Genomic DNA, 14887 nt, shown 5'->3' with positions numbered 1-14887 from the left:
CCTAAATCCCTATAATTCAAGGCACCAAATATAAATATTGTCCTGCAGTTAATGCTAGTTTTTCTTGGCAGTTAAGTCCGTGTGTTTCTTATATGTTTCATCGACATCACTTGTGCTGAAATCGTTTCCTTTGGCCAAAGAAAATATAAAAGCTTTTAAATTAATCATGACCCAATAAACGTAACGTGAGTGTTCACAGTTTAGACTTGACGGCACCAATGGTGTGCAGCATTGCAGAAACAAAAGCCTTGTCCTGAACACTGGCTCAAAAGAGCTGAATGTGGCCATGTTGTCGTTTAGACCAGGGGTCCCCCAACCCCCGGGCCGCGGACCGGTACTGGTCTCGTGGCCTGTTAGGAACCAGGCCTAACAGCAGGAGGTGAGAGCGGTGAGTCCATGCGTGTCCCGCCCATTATTTTATTATTCACCACTTCCGTCCGCGCCTCTTTCCCGCACTGCGCACTTGTCTCCGTCACAGTTTTGGTAAGCCCACAAGCTCTAACCCAAGCCACAATGAGTAAAAAACAAACGTCGCTGGAGAGCTTCTTTGAAAAAGGGGAAAGACCCAATAATGAACCCCCCCCCCCATCCATGAAAAAATTGTCTTCCACGAAACCGGTCCCTGGTGCCAAAAAGGTTGGGGACCGCTGGTTTAGACCACCAACTCAGAGTTTAGAACGTGGCGTGGCCATCCCAACAGTTCGCTTTAGTTCGTAAATGTCTCCTCTTCAATGGCCAATCTTCATTGAATGCAGACTTTGCAATCTCATGACAGTCTTTTTGTTTTTGCAGCCGTGCGAGCCAGCAGCTGCTGCTGGCACCGGCTTTGTACAGCTGCTGGAGATGGTGCGGTTCCTGGAATGCATCTCGCGGGTTTACGACGAGCGGGCTCGGAGCGGGGACTTCCGTGCACAACAGCTGGCTGGCCAGGCTGTACCCGGCACCGTAAGTCTTTGGTTTTTATACGCACAGATAGTGTGGTGTGCTAGGAGGTCAGCTTGAGAAGGAATGTATTGACGTGCGTATGTGCGTGTGCATGCCTGTGTTGATGTGGGGAGCGGTGGCGCAGTACTGCAATGTGCTAAAAAAGTGACCCCAGATCAATTTCCCACTCGTGTTCAACATTGGTGACGAATATCTGAACCTGTCCTGGCCTCTCTCCTCGGTCGTTTCTGACTCGCATGATTACGTGGTGCGGTGTGTATACGTCATTACTGGGAAGACCAAGGCGGCCGGGCATGATTCTGGCCACACCACCCCCTTGTGCCGTGCTTGCTTTAAACAGCGCTTGCCCCAAACAGTCTGCCTAAATGGGGCGGGGGGGGAAGGGGGGGACTTTTGTCTTGTTTCTGTGTGTGCGTGATGATCCGCATGTGTGAGATTCCATACGTGTATGAGTGCATGTCTTTTTCTTTGAGACGTTTATCTTTTAGTGTGTGTACAATTGTGTGCACGTGTGCATACTTAACACCTTTTTGAATCTGCCCGAATAAATACATTTTGTGTGAGATCATCTGCTAACCCGTGACAAAAACAGAACCCACCAGCTCAACATATAATTATGAATGGGGGACTTTGTGTGCACCACTGGGCATGCGTGAAAATGTTTAGTGGTGCGCTAGCCAGCAAGATTTTAAATGAACGTTTTGTTTGTCTTTATTTATCATGACTTTAAACTGCCCCATTTTTCTGCTTTTAAAATTACATTTTTCTATCCTTAGTTATTGTTCGGTCACCCTTGCATTAGTTGTTTTTTTTCAATCTGTGTAACACTAAATGAGGTATTCATTTACCACATTTACAGTTCTGCCAGCAAAATAGAACTAGATTCTTGATACATTTTTTGTAGTTTAAATCTACCTGGTTTTGCAAGAAAGAAGAATAGTCTGAAATATCAGACATACCAAATGGGTCCAAATTTCACTTTATTTGAATTCAAAAATCCCTGCTGCTTTACTTTCGCAAAGTAATGAAAAGGCATCCATCCTTCACAATCTACGCTAGAGCTGGATCCTTCCCTAGCAAAGCATCTGCCAAATTTGTACAGGTACGTGCAAGGTTGGGTTCGAGCATTCTCGTGCCAAGCCCAGATGAGTCACTCAGGTTTACGAGGTAAATGGCGCCTGAAATAAACAGGTGGTGTGTATTTTTAACAATTGCATTCTTTTTTTGTCCGAAATACAATTCGTCATCGGGTTGTATGACGTGTTTCCACCTGTGCTGTCTACGTCATCCCCCACCACATCTACCGATCATTGCCACCTTCTCTGTAGTTTTGTATTTACATCATGCTGAATATATTGTCTCCTGTCTTCCCATCTGCTCCTAGGTCTTCCCCATTGCATCAGTTTTTGTGGGAATCACTTTTGTGCTATCCGTCATTGTAGACTCCTTGATAATAAGATTGATATTATAATAAGAGTGACTGACTTATGCCATTTACATGCAATAAATTGTTCTGCTTTCAGAATGGTGGAATAATTGTACTAACTGTTCGCTATGTTTCTACAATTGCGAGTATTGACATGATTGATTACGCTTACAAATCAGTGGCAATGGAATTTCAAATTGACCTGGTGCCCTCTTAGATTAACCGAGCCTAAAAGAAAAAGTGCTGCACATTGTTCGTTGTGAGCACCAACACTTATGATACATTATGGCTGGTTACAACATTATGCTGGTTACAACACCGCTTTGTATGCGTTGGCACAATCAGCAAGTACCAGCTCACAGCAATCGCCCTCGGTACATGATGCAATGTGTGTGGTTTTTTATGAATGAAACCAGTAATTGGACCCTGTATGCAACTAAGGCATTTGATTACCCTTTTGCAGGATTTAGCAGCCTTTTTCTGGTTATGGTCAAGATTGTGCTCGACAGGTTTCAGCCAGTGGAAAAAAAATGACCTGTTTATTCCACGGGCATACTTAAGGGCATTTGATTAGTAAGATAACCCACAAAGTCAAAATAACCACATGAAAAGAGCAATCAAGATGATTAGTCTACTTAATTGTGCAGTGTTCATTTAACATAACCATTTTAAGTACTGTAAATATTACCTTCGTATCTAATTGTAGATCTTGTAAAATGAGACTTGTTTCCGGTTGTCTGTTTTCAGTCAACGCGGAATTGATGCACTGTAATTACTCTATTTTATTTGTGCATTAAAAAAAACCCTCCAATTTTGCCCACTCCCAAAGGGCTGTAAGGTATCATTTAACTTGCTAAGTAGAAGCAAGAATGTTTTCTGAGCAACCATTCTAAAGTAAACCGTGAATATAATGTCGTTGTCCTCTTACTTCCCACCAAATCAAGTTGTGATGGAGGCTTTTTTCTTTCTCTTTTGGAAGTCGAGCAGTGCCAAAATAATTACAAGGTCTTGAGTCCTTAAACGGGATTTTAAAAGAAAACCCTACAATCTGCTATGACTGCAACAGGAGCATGCATAGTTTTAATAAGGTGACTTAGTGAAACGTGATCGTATAAGCCATGCAGCAATCTCGGTCCGGACTCTATCCTAAACGGCTCTGTGTGTGTGCTGCATGATACCACAGGGAAGTAATTTGAGTTATCATTGTCACATCACTGTGTGGGCTCTCTAGGGTCCTCCTCTTTTCGTACAATGTGCCCATTCTTTTGGGCTTGGCATGCAGTGAGGGCCTTGTTATGACTTCCGCCCATAGCTTATTTCATGCCACTCCATTTCTTGCTGATGCCGCAGCAGAGTTTTTTTTTGGTTCAGATGACTTGGGAATAGCGATAAATTAGATGCATATCCACAAGCATTGCAAACAAAAACCTCTTGCGCTTGTTTTGCATTCTTGATATTCGTAGTCTGTGTTTTGCTTATCAACATACTGCGTGTGGGTGCTGTATTGTAACTTGTTTTATGAGCAACGATGAAACACTTTGCCCGTAACGGAGAATGCTGTATACAGTGTCAAAATTCACAACGATTTGTGTGGAATTTCAAAGCATATTTGTTTAGTTGTAGACTCGTGAAGTGATTTTACAACTTTTAATTGTCCGTTATGTTACATCCATTGCTGGATGAAGGCCTCCTCGTGGCTTTGCCATACTACTCCGCTATTACATGCAATTTCAAGCTCCAACAATAATCTGTTGTTTGTCTGTGGGGCTCTAAACGATTTCACTCCATTCCTCAAAAAGGCCATACCAAGTGATTGTATACACAACATCTGCTAATCGCTTTTTAAGCACCAATGTAATATTAAAGTTTACTTATTTAAGAGTTCCTCTTGGCCGATATTTACATAACTCTAGTAACGTTTTAGTTGTAATATGAATGTCCATGTCGTATTCAATCATAGATTGTGTAAATTGCATTTGAACAAAGTGTTTTTCAACAAAAAATATTGCCCACACTGTTTCTGAGGCATTTGGAACGTGACGGTTGCTTATCCTCGCATTGTAAAACATGCACAACCACATACCTTTTGACTTGGTTATCGTTTCATGATGTACAATCACTAAGCAGCAATCATCACACACAGAGCACCCTGACAATCAAGTAAAATCATGTAGATGATGCCAGATCTAAAGGGAGCAAACTCAAACATTATTACAAAACAATGTAATTCTAGGCATAGCCTTGAATATTGCATGTACCACTGGCTTTACCGCACTGCAGTCTGAATCTTCGAGACCTCTCTCTACTGCCTTATGTTACTTGCATGTTAATCGCCTGAGATCTTATCCACAAAGTCAAGGTCATTATGTCTTGAAGTGGTGGTTTGTCATTGTGTTAAGCGCCACTGCAACACATTCCTGCGGAGGGAGCTGGTAGGAACGTTGGGTTGCTCGGTCAATGGCCAGCGTCAACGGCGGCGTGGTGTATTCCGCAAATATGGCCGACTGAGGGCGGGCACAAGCCGGCGTGAGTAGGTTAAACGTTGAGTTTTATAAGGGCACCACGGGGTGACCAGCCCCACCCTCCCCACCCAGCCCCTCCCTCTCCACCCAGCCCCTCCCTGCACGACGGACAGAATAATCCCCTGTGGGCTGGTGTAACCAGGAGGTTCCTACCAGTATAATGCAACACTACACATCACACACTGCTGTACAAATTGAATGATGTTCACGTACATATGTTTTTCTCTTAGTGGAGGGTAATAATTTTTTGGGTGGTGAAGGGAATGTGATTGTACATACTGAGGGTATGAATGAAAACTCACCCCAGAGAGAAACTGATGGTTATAGACAGAGGCAAATATGAAAGGCTTAAGCCTGTGGATTGGAAGGCCTTCCTTGGGCACCAATTATTCAACACTTAAGTTTTGCCACCTACAGTGAAATATATTTCGTATAACATCATTGTTCGTCAGCTTAAAATGCTAATGGCCTAGTTGAGGGTTATGATTGTGCCATAAGAAATGCACATGGCCCATCAGTTTATTTTGATGATCCTGAGGAAAGCTTTCAAATTAAGAACATGAAGCGGCTTGTGAAAGAGGGACTCCTTAATATTCCATTTAATTATGGATTCAATTTGCCTACTGGAGGCCCGTTTACCTTGCACTACACAAGGAGCCACACGACACTATGCCAGACATCCCTTTGGCCAGCAATTTTAGACGACAACCAACTTGGGATGATGTTGCCCATTTCTCCCCAACAAGGATGGTGTGTTTTATTTTACATGCATTGAGAAATCCAGCTTTTAAAATGTTCTCCTCTGTCATTTCATTTCCAGAAAAAGGCAACAGAGGTTGCTCACACCAAAGTGTTTGGGGCCCAAGACCCACAGAATCGAATCGCCAAGATGAAAATATTGCCAATGACCCAGGAACTGGTTTCAGGTGTATATGCACTCTCAACCACACATGCGCACAAAGCAGCTTGACGTCATGTTGTTATCAGAGGTTTAGGTTATACAATGGTTTTTAGCATTTGCACAGTTCAGGCGGTTTTACAGCTAAGAATGTTGACCTTATGAATTTTGGAATTTTATCAGGGTACATACAGCACCTACTGATTTATAATTGAGAAAATGACATATTGTTGATGTGCACACACAGGCAGGGAAAAAACACCCAAGGCATTGACATTGCTTCATCAGTTTGTGATCCCCATTCAGATCATTAGCCTAGCATGTGACACTGTGGCTTTCTTTGAGACCTATTGCCTTTAATGCAGCGGTGAGAACAATGATGGGGTTGTGCTTCAGGTAGTGGTGTTCTTTTACGGGGTAAGAACGTTTAGCACATGTCTTAGTGGTGACATCACTTGGCATAACGTTGGTTATTGTCAATATATCTGTCCTTCAAAGAGGTTTACCTTGCACACATCCTAGAATACTTTGTCATAATTTTTTTTACAAGGAACTTGCACAAATGTGTTTTTGATTTGGTATATCTGTGTATGATGTGCATACATTTTCACTCCATTTACATTAATACTGCAGTACTGATGCCAAAGTTGGCATGGTATTTTACTACAAGTGCTTGTTAACATTAATCCTGTTTTTTTTTGTCATGCTTCACGGTATTCCTATGCGAAAATAGTTAAATGCTAGAAAGAATTTTGGTCACTGTTCACTGGTTATCATTGGTGTGTGGAATAGTTAGTACAATGACAAATTCTACGATTAAATTATAATACAAAATTTGATATGGTTTTTTAAAATCTTATGTTGCATGAAGCACAATCGGCCAAATTGTCAATAATTCAACAAGCATTTTATCATCTTTATAAACAAAAAAAACACACACTTGCCTTAATTACGTGATCAACAGAAACCTCGACAAAATATTCCGACACTGCATAATTCCACGTCTTTAAATTCCAGTGACTACAAAAATAAAAACTTGCGTAAAAAAAAATACATGTAACACGAGCACCGACCGTTTACTGGCGATTGCGCAAAGATGGCTAATAGAGTGCGCGCGTGCTTGTCCAGGTTTGAGTCGCGCGACCGTGGCTCGCGACGGCTCGACCCAGTGCCAGCAACAGCAACAGCCCAACGCCGTGGCTGCAGGTGCCATTCCCAAGCGCCGGCATCACACGCTGTGGCCGGCCTCTGCCAAGCGCCACAGCGATCCAAACCTGCGACCGCTGCATCTGGAGGCGTCATTCGCGGGCATGCAGCCGGAGGACTGCATTGACGGGGCAATGACTCTTAATCGGGTGAGGTTCCTCCCATTGTTTGTGTTGAAAATTGTACATTTTGACATTTTGGTTGCTCGTATTTGTTCTTTGTGACGCGTGGCTATTATTATTATGAAATGCGATGACATGTACAGCGAAAGTAAGGCATTTACTTCACACAATAGGGTTACATTTGAGGTGGGAGCATAGAAGTACAGTACAGAAATTGATGTTGCTTCACTGCTCTCTTGCCCACCTTATAACCCTAAGACAAACCCTGTCTGTGCTTGGCAGTCTCCCATCCAAGGACAAACCTGGCTTATCCCAGCTTAGCTTCTGAGATATGACTAGATACAACGCACCCCACGTGATGTGGTATTAGGCGAATAATGTGTGATGAACAAATAATTGTTTAGTAGTGGTTTCAAAGTGTGACGAGTTGGTTAAATATGATGCTGAACCTCCGTGTAAACACATCCGTAACATGTGGCTGAGCCATGTTTCTAAAAGCAGGTAATGGGTTGTGTAACACATCACACTTCCCCATAGCGGTATATGCTGCACGGTTAGTCATTAGCAAGTGTGGTGCATTCCATTCACATGGTCATTGAATTTGAGGAAGTTGAGCAATAGTGGTGGGATGTTTATAGCCTCAGATACTTGTTCTATTTTCATTCAGTTAGTGTTAGGGATTGTAAGTAATTGTAATTTATATCCCTTTGTTAATCCACTGAAAGAAGGCCGCTATGCTGTGTTGGTTAATAGGGGTTGTTTGACCATGCGTCACCATTCTTGTCATTGCGGGGTTAGCAAAGGGGGAGGGTGGATGTGCAGGACTGGTTCCGATATGAATCGTCAATGCTATTAACCATGGCTGGGAATTTTTTAGTCTAGAATGTCCAGTTGGGTTTGTAAAATATCCCAGGTTGATTGATTTATAATTAAAATATATTTAACAAAAGGCAAGGGTAAAAATAATGTTGATAGAAGCCAAATAAACCAACGTTCTAACATCTAACAATAGCCATTTTCATCCAACAATGCCAAACGCAGTCGTATTTTTCCACAATTTGTTCCTGGTATCGACTGTTTTAGAAGGGGTGTAATTGATAGCGTTTGTAAATACTCCTCATGCTGCCCACCGCTTTGATATTGTATGAAGGATGTGGAAAGAGTGTTTTGTCACAGGGCCATGTTTGTACGAGCAAGCTGCCGCATCGCACAAGTGCACTTTAACCCCGCGTTCTGCCGTTTTCTGCCAGGCCACATCAGCTGTGTAAACCATCTGCTGTGCAGCGCCCTGCTTATTGCAATTAAACCTATCTGATTTTATCGAGGCAGATGTGAAAAAATTTACTCCAAGTTTTTAATTAATACTGTTTGATGTTTAAAAAAAGACGTGTCCATTAACCCTTTCCCGTTCCGAGACGACTGCAAGTTGTGGGGTGGGTCACGTTCACCGCTGAATCTCGCAACGTGCAAGCGATTTAGTGTTAATATTTTTAGAGGGGTATAGCGCCGTTATTTTTAAAGGGATTGCCTGTTGCCAAATTCTGCCACGCCCTCCCGCATGGACTTGTGGGAGCCTCGGTACCGATGAAGTTATTTTTTTTTTTAATCCTGTCTGATTACCTACAGAACGGTGAAATGGTTAATAATGGCGTGATGTATTTCTAACCAAGAGGTAGCATACGTGTGTACTGACACACTGACCTATTTTTGAGTGATTCATGCACTGCTATATGATTTTGCTAGCTCGGGTTCAATCCCTCGTGATTATTAGTATTTGAAGCTGACCTGATTGTTTTTTTTTCCCACGAGGATGACTGCCTTTAATGAGGAAACTTATCTTGTGCCAACATCAGCAAGGGGTGTGGACATAGCTTTGTGTGATGGTGGTCACTGGACCTTTTTGGAAGTTGTGCTTAATTTTAACAGGTGCTCACGAAGCAGCACTTCCGATGGTTTAAAGGCTGAATGGGGATCCATTCGACTTCATATGTGGATCCAATCCCTAGCTATACAGGCTGTTGGGAAAAGTGCTGTTTGCAAGCACCTCCTAATGAAGTCTGGAAAAATGCAAATTAGAGGGTGGTGCTGCCAGGATTATATCCTGCCACCTTTGTCTCCCGAGTGCTGATATATACACACCACCACACCAGGCACGTATTTCAGGACCTAAGGATGGCCCCAGGAAAGTTTCGGCTAATCGCCACAGATTCTCAGCCATGCCAAACATCAAACTCGGGCTCCCACGGCTCGTAGTGCAATGTGCAAACAACTATGCTACCGCTTCCCTAGATATATATACCAACATATGTGTGTGCATGTAGGCTATCAACGTGGTGTGTGTAGCTGCATTTTGCCATGCATAGTGTGACGTTTTAAGACATTGCCCGATTTTATCCCCCATGTATCTTTAGCAGCATTCGAGAGCACCTTGGAAGAGCCTGAGGGCTTTGTTCAAGCGAAGCAAAGCTGTCAAGCAGAGCCACTCTGGGGACAGCACGTACAGCAGGTGAGGCTGCCACCCGGGACCACACTTATCCCACCTTCCTCGGCGAGTTAACACGGCCGGTGATGGGGGTGCGCATTACCCCGTAGCCCAGTCCAGGCTGTCCTGAACAATCGCATTCCAGTTGTCTGTTCTTGGTGCTCGACATTGACTTTGAGCCAGAGGCCTTCTGTGGATTTGGGGGCTGTAGGGACGTTTTTTTAGGACCACACAATTTCCTCACTGTTTACGTGTCCACTTCACTTTAACGTTTCTGGCATTCGTTAAACTTGTGCCCGTTGTTGCAACAACAAAAAAGAAAGACTTGTGACATGTTCCCATGTTGCTTTGGGACTGTTTAATGTCAATTCCGGTTATGTTCGTTTTGCTTTTGGCATATCCGAGAGGGTGACGTTGACCATGTGCCCTCGATGTGCTGTGTGAAGTGTAATAATTTGACTTGATGAGGCACACAAACAGCATAATCCTGTACCATGGTGTGCCCTGTCAACCCTTCACATGCTGCTCCTATGCTCATATTCAGTAGCCACACACCTGTAGATGGCAGTGAACTTGCGAGATAAGATTTACAATTTCAATTCTCGTTCTAATGCACTGTAAAGTTGCATATTTGTCTTGCCCACATGGGAGAGATGCACGTGATTTTAATCGCACAGCAGTTAATTTGCTGTGCGTCTTGTTTATCCCCGGGGCAAAAACGGTGACACGCTAAAGGGGTAAGCTATCGCTTGTGGTCGAGTTTCATTATTATAATTATTGCTAAGATGTGTATAGTACAATACCCATTATTCGTATGTGTTTAAGATTCCATCTCTAGACAAGTAAAATAATGCCTTTCTTAAGGTCATCTGTGACCATTATGTCCATGTTTCTGCTGGAGGTAAGGAAGTACGCATTATGTTGCTTAGATCAGGCTTTAAAAGAGAAGCAGTTTAGTGTTTTGTTTATTAACTTTACATGGCAAAAATATAGGGCATGCGCCATTCCAGAAGTACACTGGAGAAATGATATAAACATTGGCAAGAGCACAAGTAAATATAATAGTTAATTACAGTGAAGAGTAAAATTGTAATGGCCAAGGACGCGCACACAAACTGCAAGTATTTTCTTAAAAGTGCATGTTGCCGTGAAAAATGTATTCCGTGAAGTGTTTTTTCTGTGCAGACGAAGCATGTACTGTGTCATGTGTATCTAAATTTTTTTTTAAATTAGTGGAAGAATAGGCAAAGTGTCAAGCTATCTAGAATAGTTGAACATTTGAGATTTGAAAGTATTCGAAAGGGAGGTTTGCACTTTGAATCTTGTCACATTTGTCTACCCACCCACGTGGTCCTCACCACAACATGCATCTTGCTTTTTCCAGAAGCGAAGAAGTTGATGACATCAAAGAGACGGAGGAGTTTTCTGCCAGCTAAAAGCCTTTTCGACCATTTTTAACCGGTATGTTTATGCAAACTTCACCATTTGTGCCACGTGTTGACATTTGCTTCTGTTTTGAACGGTAACAACGACCATACAACCGATGTTTTATAATACATGCAGAGTACATTCAATGCACAGTTGCTGTGCGTTTCTTTCTCACAGAATGTATAATTAAACTCACATTTTTTTTAATGAAATATAAATTAGTCTGCCTTAATTTTGTCCAATGTATTGCAGCACATTTTGAATGTTATGCAAACGATAGCAGCCAATACCTGCTTTGGATTTATTTATATTTACGAATAACCATACGCTTGAGGGTGGTAGAGAAAATAAAACAACTGTGGCATGTAACGTCCATTCCAGGCAGTTCTCCTCCACGTATTTATTTTTCACTTATTACATAAACTACACTGACCCTGTTTTTTAAATGGCTGGCTGCATTTCAGGGTTTAGTCCTAGTATGCGCGTAAATACACCTGGTTGTTTCCTGGGTTACAGCCGTGTTATGAAATACAGACACAGCGTCGCTTCATTCCTCGCTCTGTGTTTAGGCTGCGGTCTACATGCAGCCTCTGCCGCACAGGCCCTCAGCCAAGGGTGGTCAGGGGGGGGGCAGGGTACCTCGCCAGAGCTTGATCTGTCAATGGGCTGTATCTGCCGAGTGTTGTGAGCCCAAGTAGGAATTTGTGTTATGGGCTTGGAATGTGAAGGAGGTGGGATCCAGGGTGTGTTTTTTTGCTTCACGTCCTTTTAAAAATGTGAGTTTGGCCGTGACTCTGTTTTAAGTAATGCCGCCCATACAGGCAAATGTTCAACTACAATTTTTGATGTCGAAGTACACTGGAGCTGCACCGTCATGCGATGCTGAGTTACCAGTGGGCCGCTTGGTTAGAGATGCCAGGCAGCTTGTTTTTTAAAGAAGCGAGAGTTGGTCGCATTCTTCATGTCCGACTGCTGAAGTTCTGGGTTTGAAACCGGGCAGTTGTCCAATTTATGTGAGGTTCTCATGTGTGGTAAGCTGATGGTATCAGCCCAGTTGCCAATGATGGCAACAACAGAAAATCGCATTCAATTTGGTTATGCACTTAAATTGCCGAAATTCCAGTTCCAGAAATTAAAACTGCTTGTTTTTTTGTCATTTACACTCGGTGGAAGAACGGGTAGGGGAAAATGCTGCCCCCTACGGTAGTGTGGATCCGAGGTCACGTGGCTTCATTTCAGCGGGTAGCTCTTGTGTCCGCTTTGGTGGGGCCATTCTCTAACACAAGGGGATTGCACTTCGCTGAGAGTGATCTGATACCTCGTCTCACGACATGGCACCAACAGCACCATCTCGATATGTTGGGGGGTGAAATACAGACATTCTCTTTAAAGAAAAAGGACCAAGAGAAGCTTGACACATTCCTGCGGAGGGAGCTGGTAGGAACGTTGGGTTGCTCGGTCAATGGCCAGGGTCAACGGCGGCGTGGTGTATTCCGCAAATATGCCCGACTGTGAGGGCGGCACAAGCCGGCGTGAGTAGGTTAAATGTTGAGTTTTATAAGGGCACCACGGGGTAACCAGCCTCTCCCCACCCAGCCCCTCCCTGCACGACGGACGGACACAATAATCCCCTGTGGGCTGATGTAACCAGGAGGTTCCTACCAGTATAATTCAGCCTTACTCTCAACACATTTCAATTCCTTCTTAAATAATAAAATAAGCGACCTTGGTAGACTGGCTATCAATCATAGACAACTTCTGCTTCATAACAAAATAGATAAGCAGTCTACTAAATATAACCTGTCTCGCCGCATAAAACATAAAGCATTTATCGCACAATCCATGGCCCTCTGGGAGTGCATAATTTAAGCAGCGTTGATTCTATACAAGCAAATTCTGGACTAGTTTTTGACATACAATGTCATCGGCAGAGATTGGCTTGCTTGAATTATTGCTGGTGAACTACCAGTTAATGTAAGCAAGGGCCCTCTTGAAGATGTGGGTCCTAGTTTGACACTAAATGATATGCAACACAAATAAATCATTGGTACAGTATCATTATTTATATCCTCCAGAGACAACGATAATGATTATTCTGCTTTCATGCAATGTTTAAACTTGATTATTTATAGCTTTAAATGATCATCTTTGCTTGTAATATCAACTTGAGCCTTTTAAATTCTGATTATTATGGTTATTTTTTTCAATGCTTTAATGCTTATAAATTGTGGTAATAACTCATCATATTAGCTTAATCCATAATGGAGGTTTTTGGGTTAGATCGCGTAAATATATAAATGTGTCGTTAAAACCCGCCACCACCCGACACAGCCAACTAGTAAGGGTTGTCACGTAAACAGAACGTGGTCAATTCGTCACTAGTACAGCAACACCGGTGTGTTGGAGAGCCAAGCCACAACATTTACAATCCGAGTACAACGTTTTGCCAGTAATTACAACTAGCTTCATCAGGCGACAGACAGATTTGTGGAGAAGTCTTACTGTTTCGTTCCTTATATAGAGGCGTAGATGTGTTGACCACGCTTCTGTACTCTTGCACAATGTGGGGGGGGGGGTTTACTGAGGCAACCTACATTATGCAAGTGCATTATGCGAGCCCTTTGAACTTGTCCTTCTTGTCTATTGTGTTTATTAAAACAGCCCTACCAACGGTAATCCCGATTGAAGTACGCTGCCCTTTGTAGGCATGCATTTAATTAATGTATTATTTGATGTTCTTGGTTTTTTCAGTAAAGTCACGTAAATAGAAAACAAAAAATCTAAAATAAAAGCAAAAAACCCACGACGTTTCAATCGCAACATCAGGCGGAGAGAAAATGTTTTTTGCTTTAATTTAAGATTTTTTTTTCTATTTACGGGACTTTACCGAAAGAACCAAGAATATGAATTCCTGCAGTCACGAAAGTTTTAAGTCTATTATTTGACTATTCGCTTCCACACAGCACTAAGACGGTAGCTATCCGAACGGGTAAAGTTATTTTGATTTCTTTCAATTTCGATAGATTATCTAATTAGTCTTGGCCAATAGTAGCGAGTTTTGCACAAAACTTCAACATTTTCAAAATCAATTGAGTGTCCTTGTTGGCACGCTTATTCTGCTACTGCTGACAGTTGCATTTGGAAGAATGTAATATTTCTCTGATGTTCTTTTCGTCTCATACTGATCATTCGTCCTATTTGCCCAACATAACAATTACCACACGTGCAGTTAATCCTGTACACACCTTCTGTTGATAGCTTCGGCAATACATCTTTTGTACCAGATATTAAATTCTGTATTTTATGTACCGTGCCAAATCTGACTCGAATATTTTGTTTTTCCAAACATCTGGCGAGTTTATCAGTTACTTCCGCAATGTACGGTATTTTGATCGTTTTAATTACTTGGGCATTTTCAATGCTCTTGTTATTTGATTTGGTTTTGGTATTCAGTGCCCTGTTGATTTGTGCTTCATTGTAACCGTTAATTTGCAGCGCTTCTTTAACATGTGGAATTTCAATTCTCAGGCTGTCACCATCTGACACCTGCTTTGCTTGATGAATGAGCGTCTTGATAAGAGCAGATTTCTGTGCGGGGTGGTGGTGTGACTGCATTCAGATAGGCGTCAGTATGCGTTTTCTATCGGTAAACACTGTTATTTTACCATTTCTACCCCATCCGAGCAGTATTAGCTTTACATTACCAACTCGTGTCTTCCATATACTTAGAAGAAAATATTACCTGATATTTAATATTCATACAAATTGTTTCTCTTCCAGGAAATTTTATTTTTAGTGCGCTGACAATTAATTCCTACATAATACTTTTCTTTCTGCATAGCTTCACCGATGGTTTTT

At 42.3% G+C, this 14887-nt stretch overlaps 1 protein-coding gene across 3 annotated transcripts in view; it reads left to right on the top strand.

The window, feature by feature from the left end:
• Positions 1–14887, top strand: part of LOC144720636 (uncharacterized) — a 32623-nt gene that overhangs the window by 15874 nt on the left and 1862 nt on the right. For 2 of the 3 annotated variants that reach the window (XM_078597536.1, XM_078597534.1), the window contains exons 3-7: positions 793–945; positions 5714–5819; positions 6920–7146; positions 9531–9625; positions 10986–11062. In XM_078597536.1, the coding sequence (XP_078453662.1) occupies positions 793–945; positions 5714–5819; positions 6920–7146; positions 9531–9625; positions 10986–11037 (633 nt within the window). In that variant the 3' untranslated portion in view covers positions 11038–11062. The remainder of the gene's footprint in view (positions 1–792; positions 946–5713; positions 5820–6919; positions 7147–9530; positions 9626–10985; positions 11063–14887) is intronic. The other variant, XM_078597535.1, reaches the window with a different exon arrangement.

The sequence above is a fragment of the Lampetra planeri genome, chromosome 9 (genome assembly GCF_965212315.1).
Source record: "Lampetra planeri chromosome 9, kcLamPlan1.2.h2, whole genome shotgun sequence".
In the NCBI taxonomy this organism is placed as follows: Eukaryota; Metazoa; Chordata; class Hyperoartia; order Petromyzontiformes; family Petromyzontidae; genus Lampetra; species Lampetra planeri.
The sequence above is the reverse complement of the archived record's forward strand: the minus strand, read 5'-3'. Positions and strand labels throughout refer to the sequence as shown.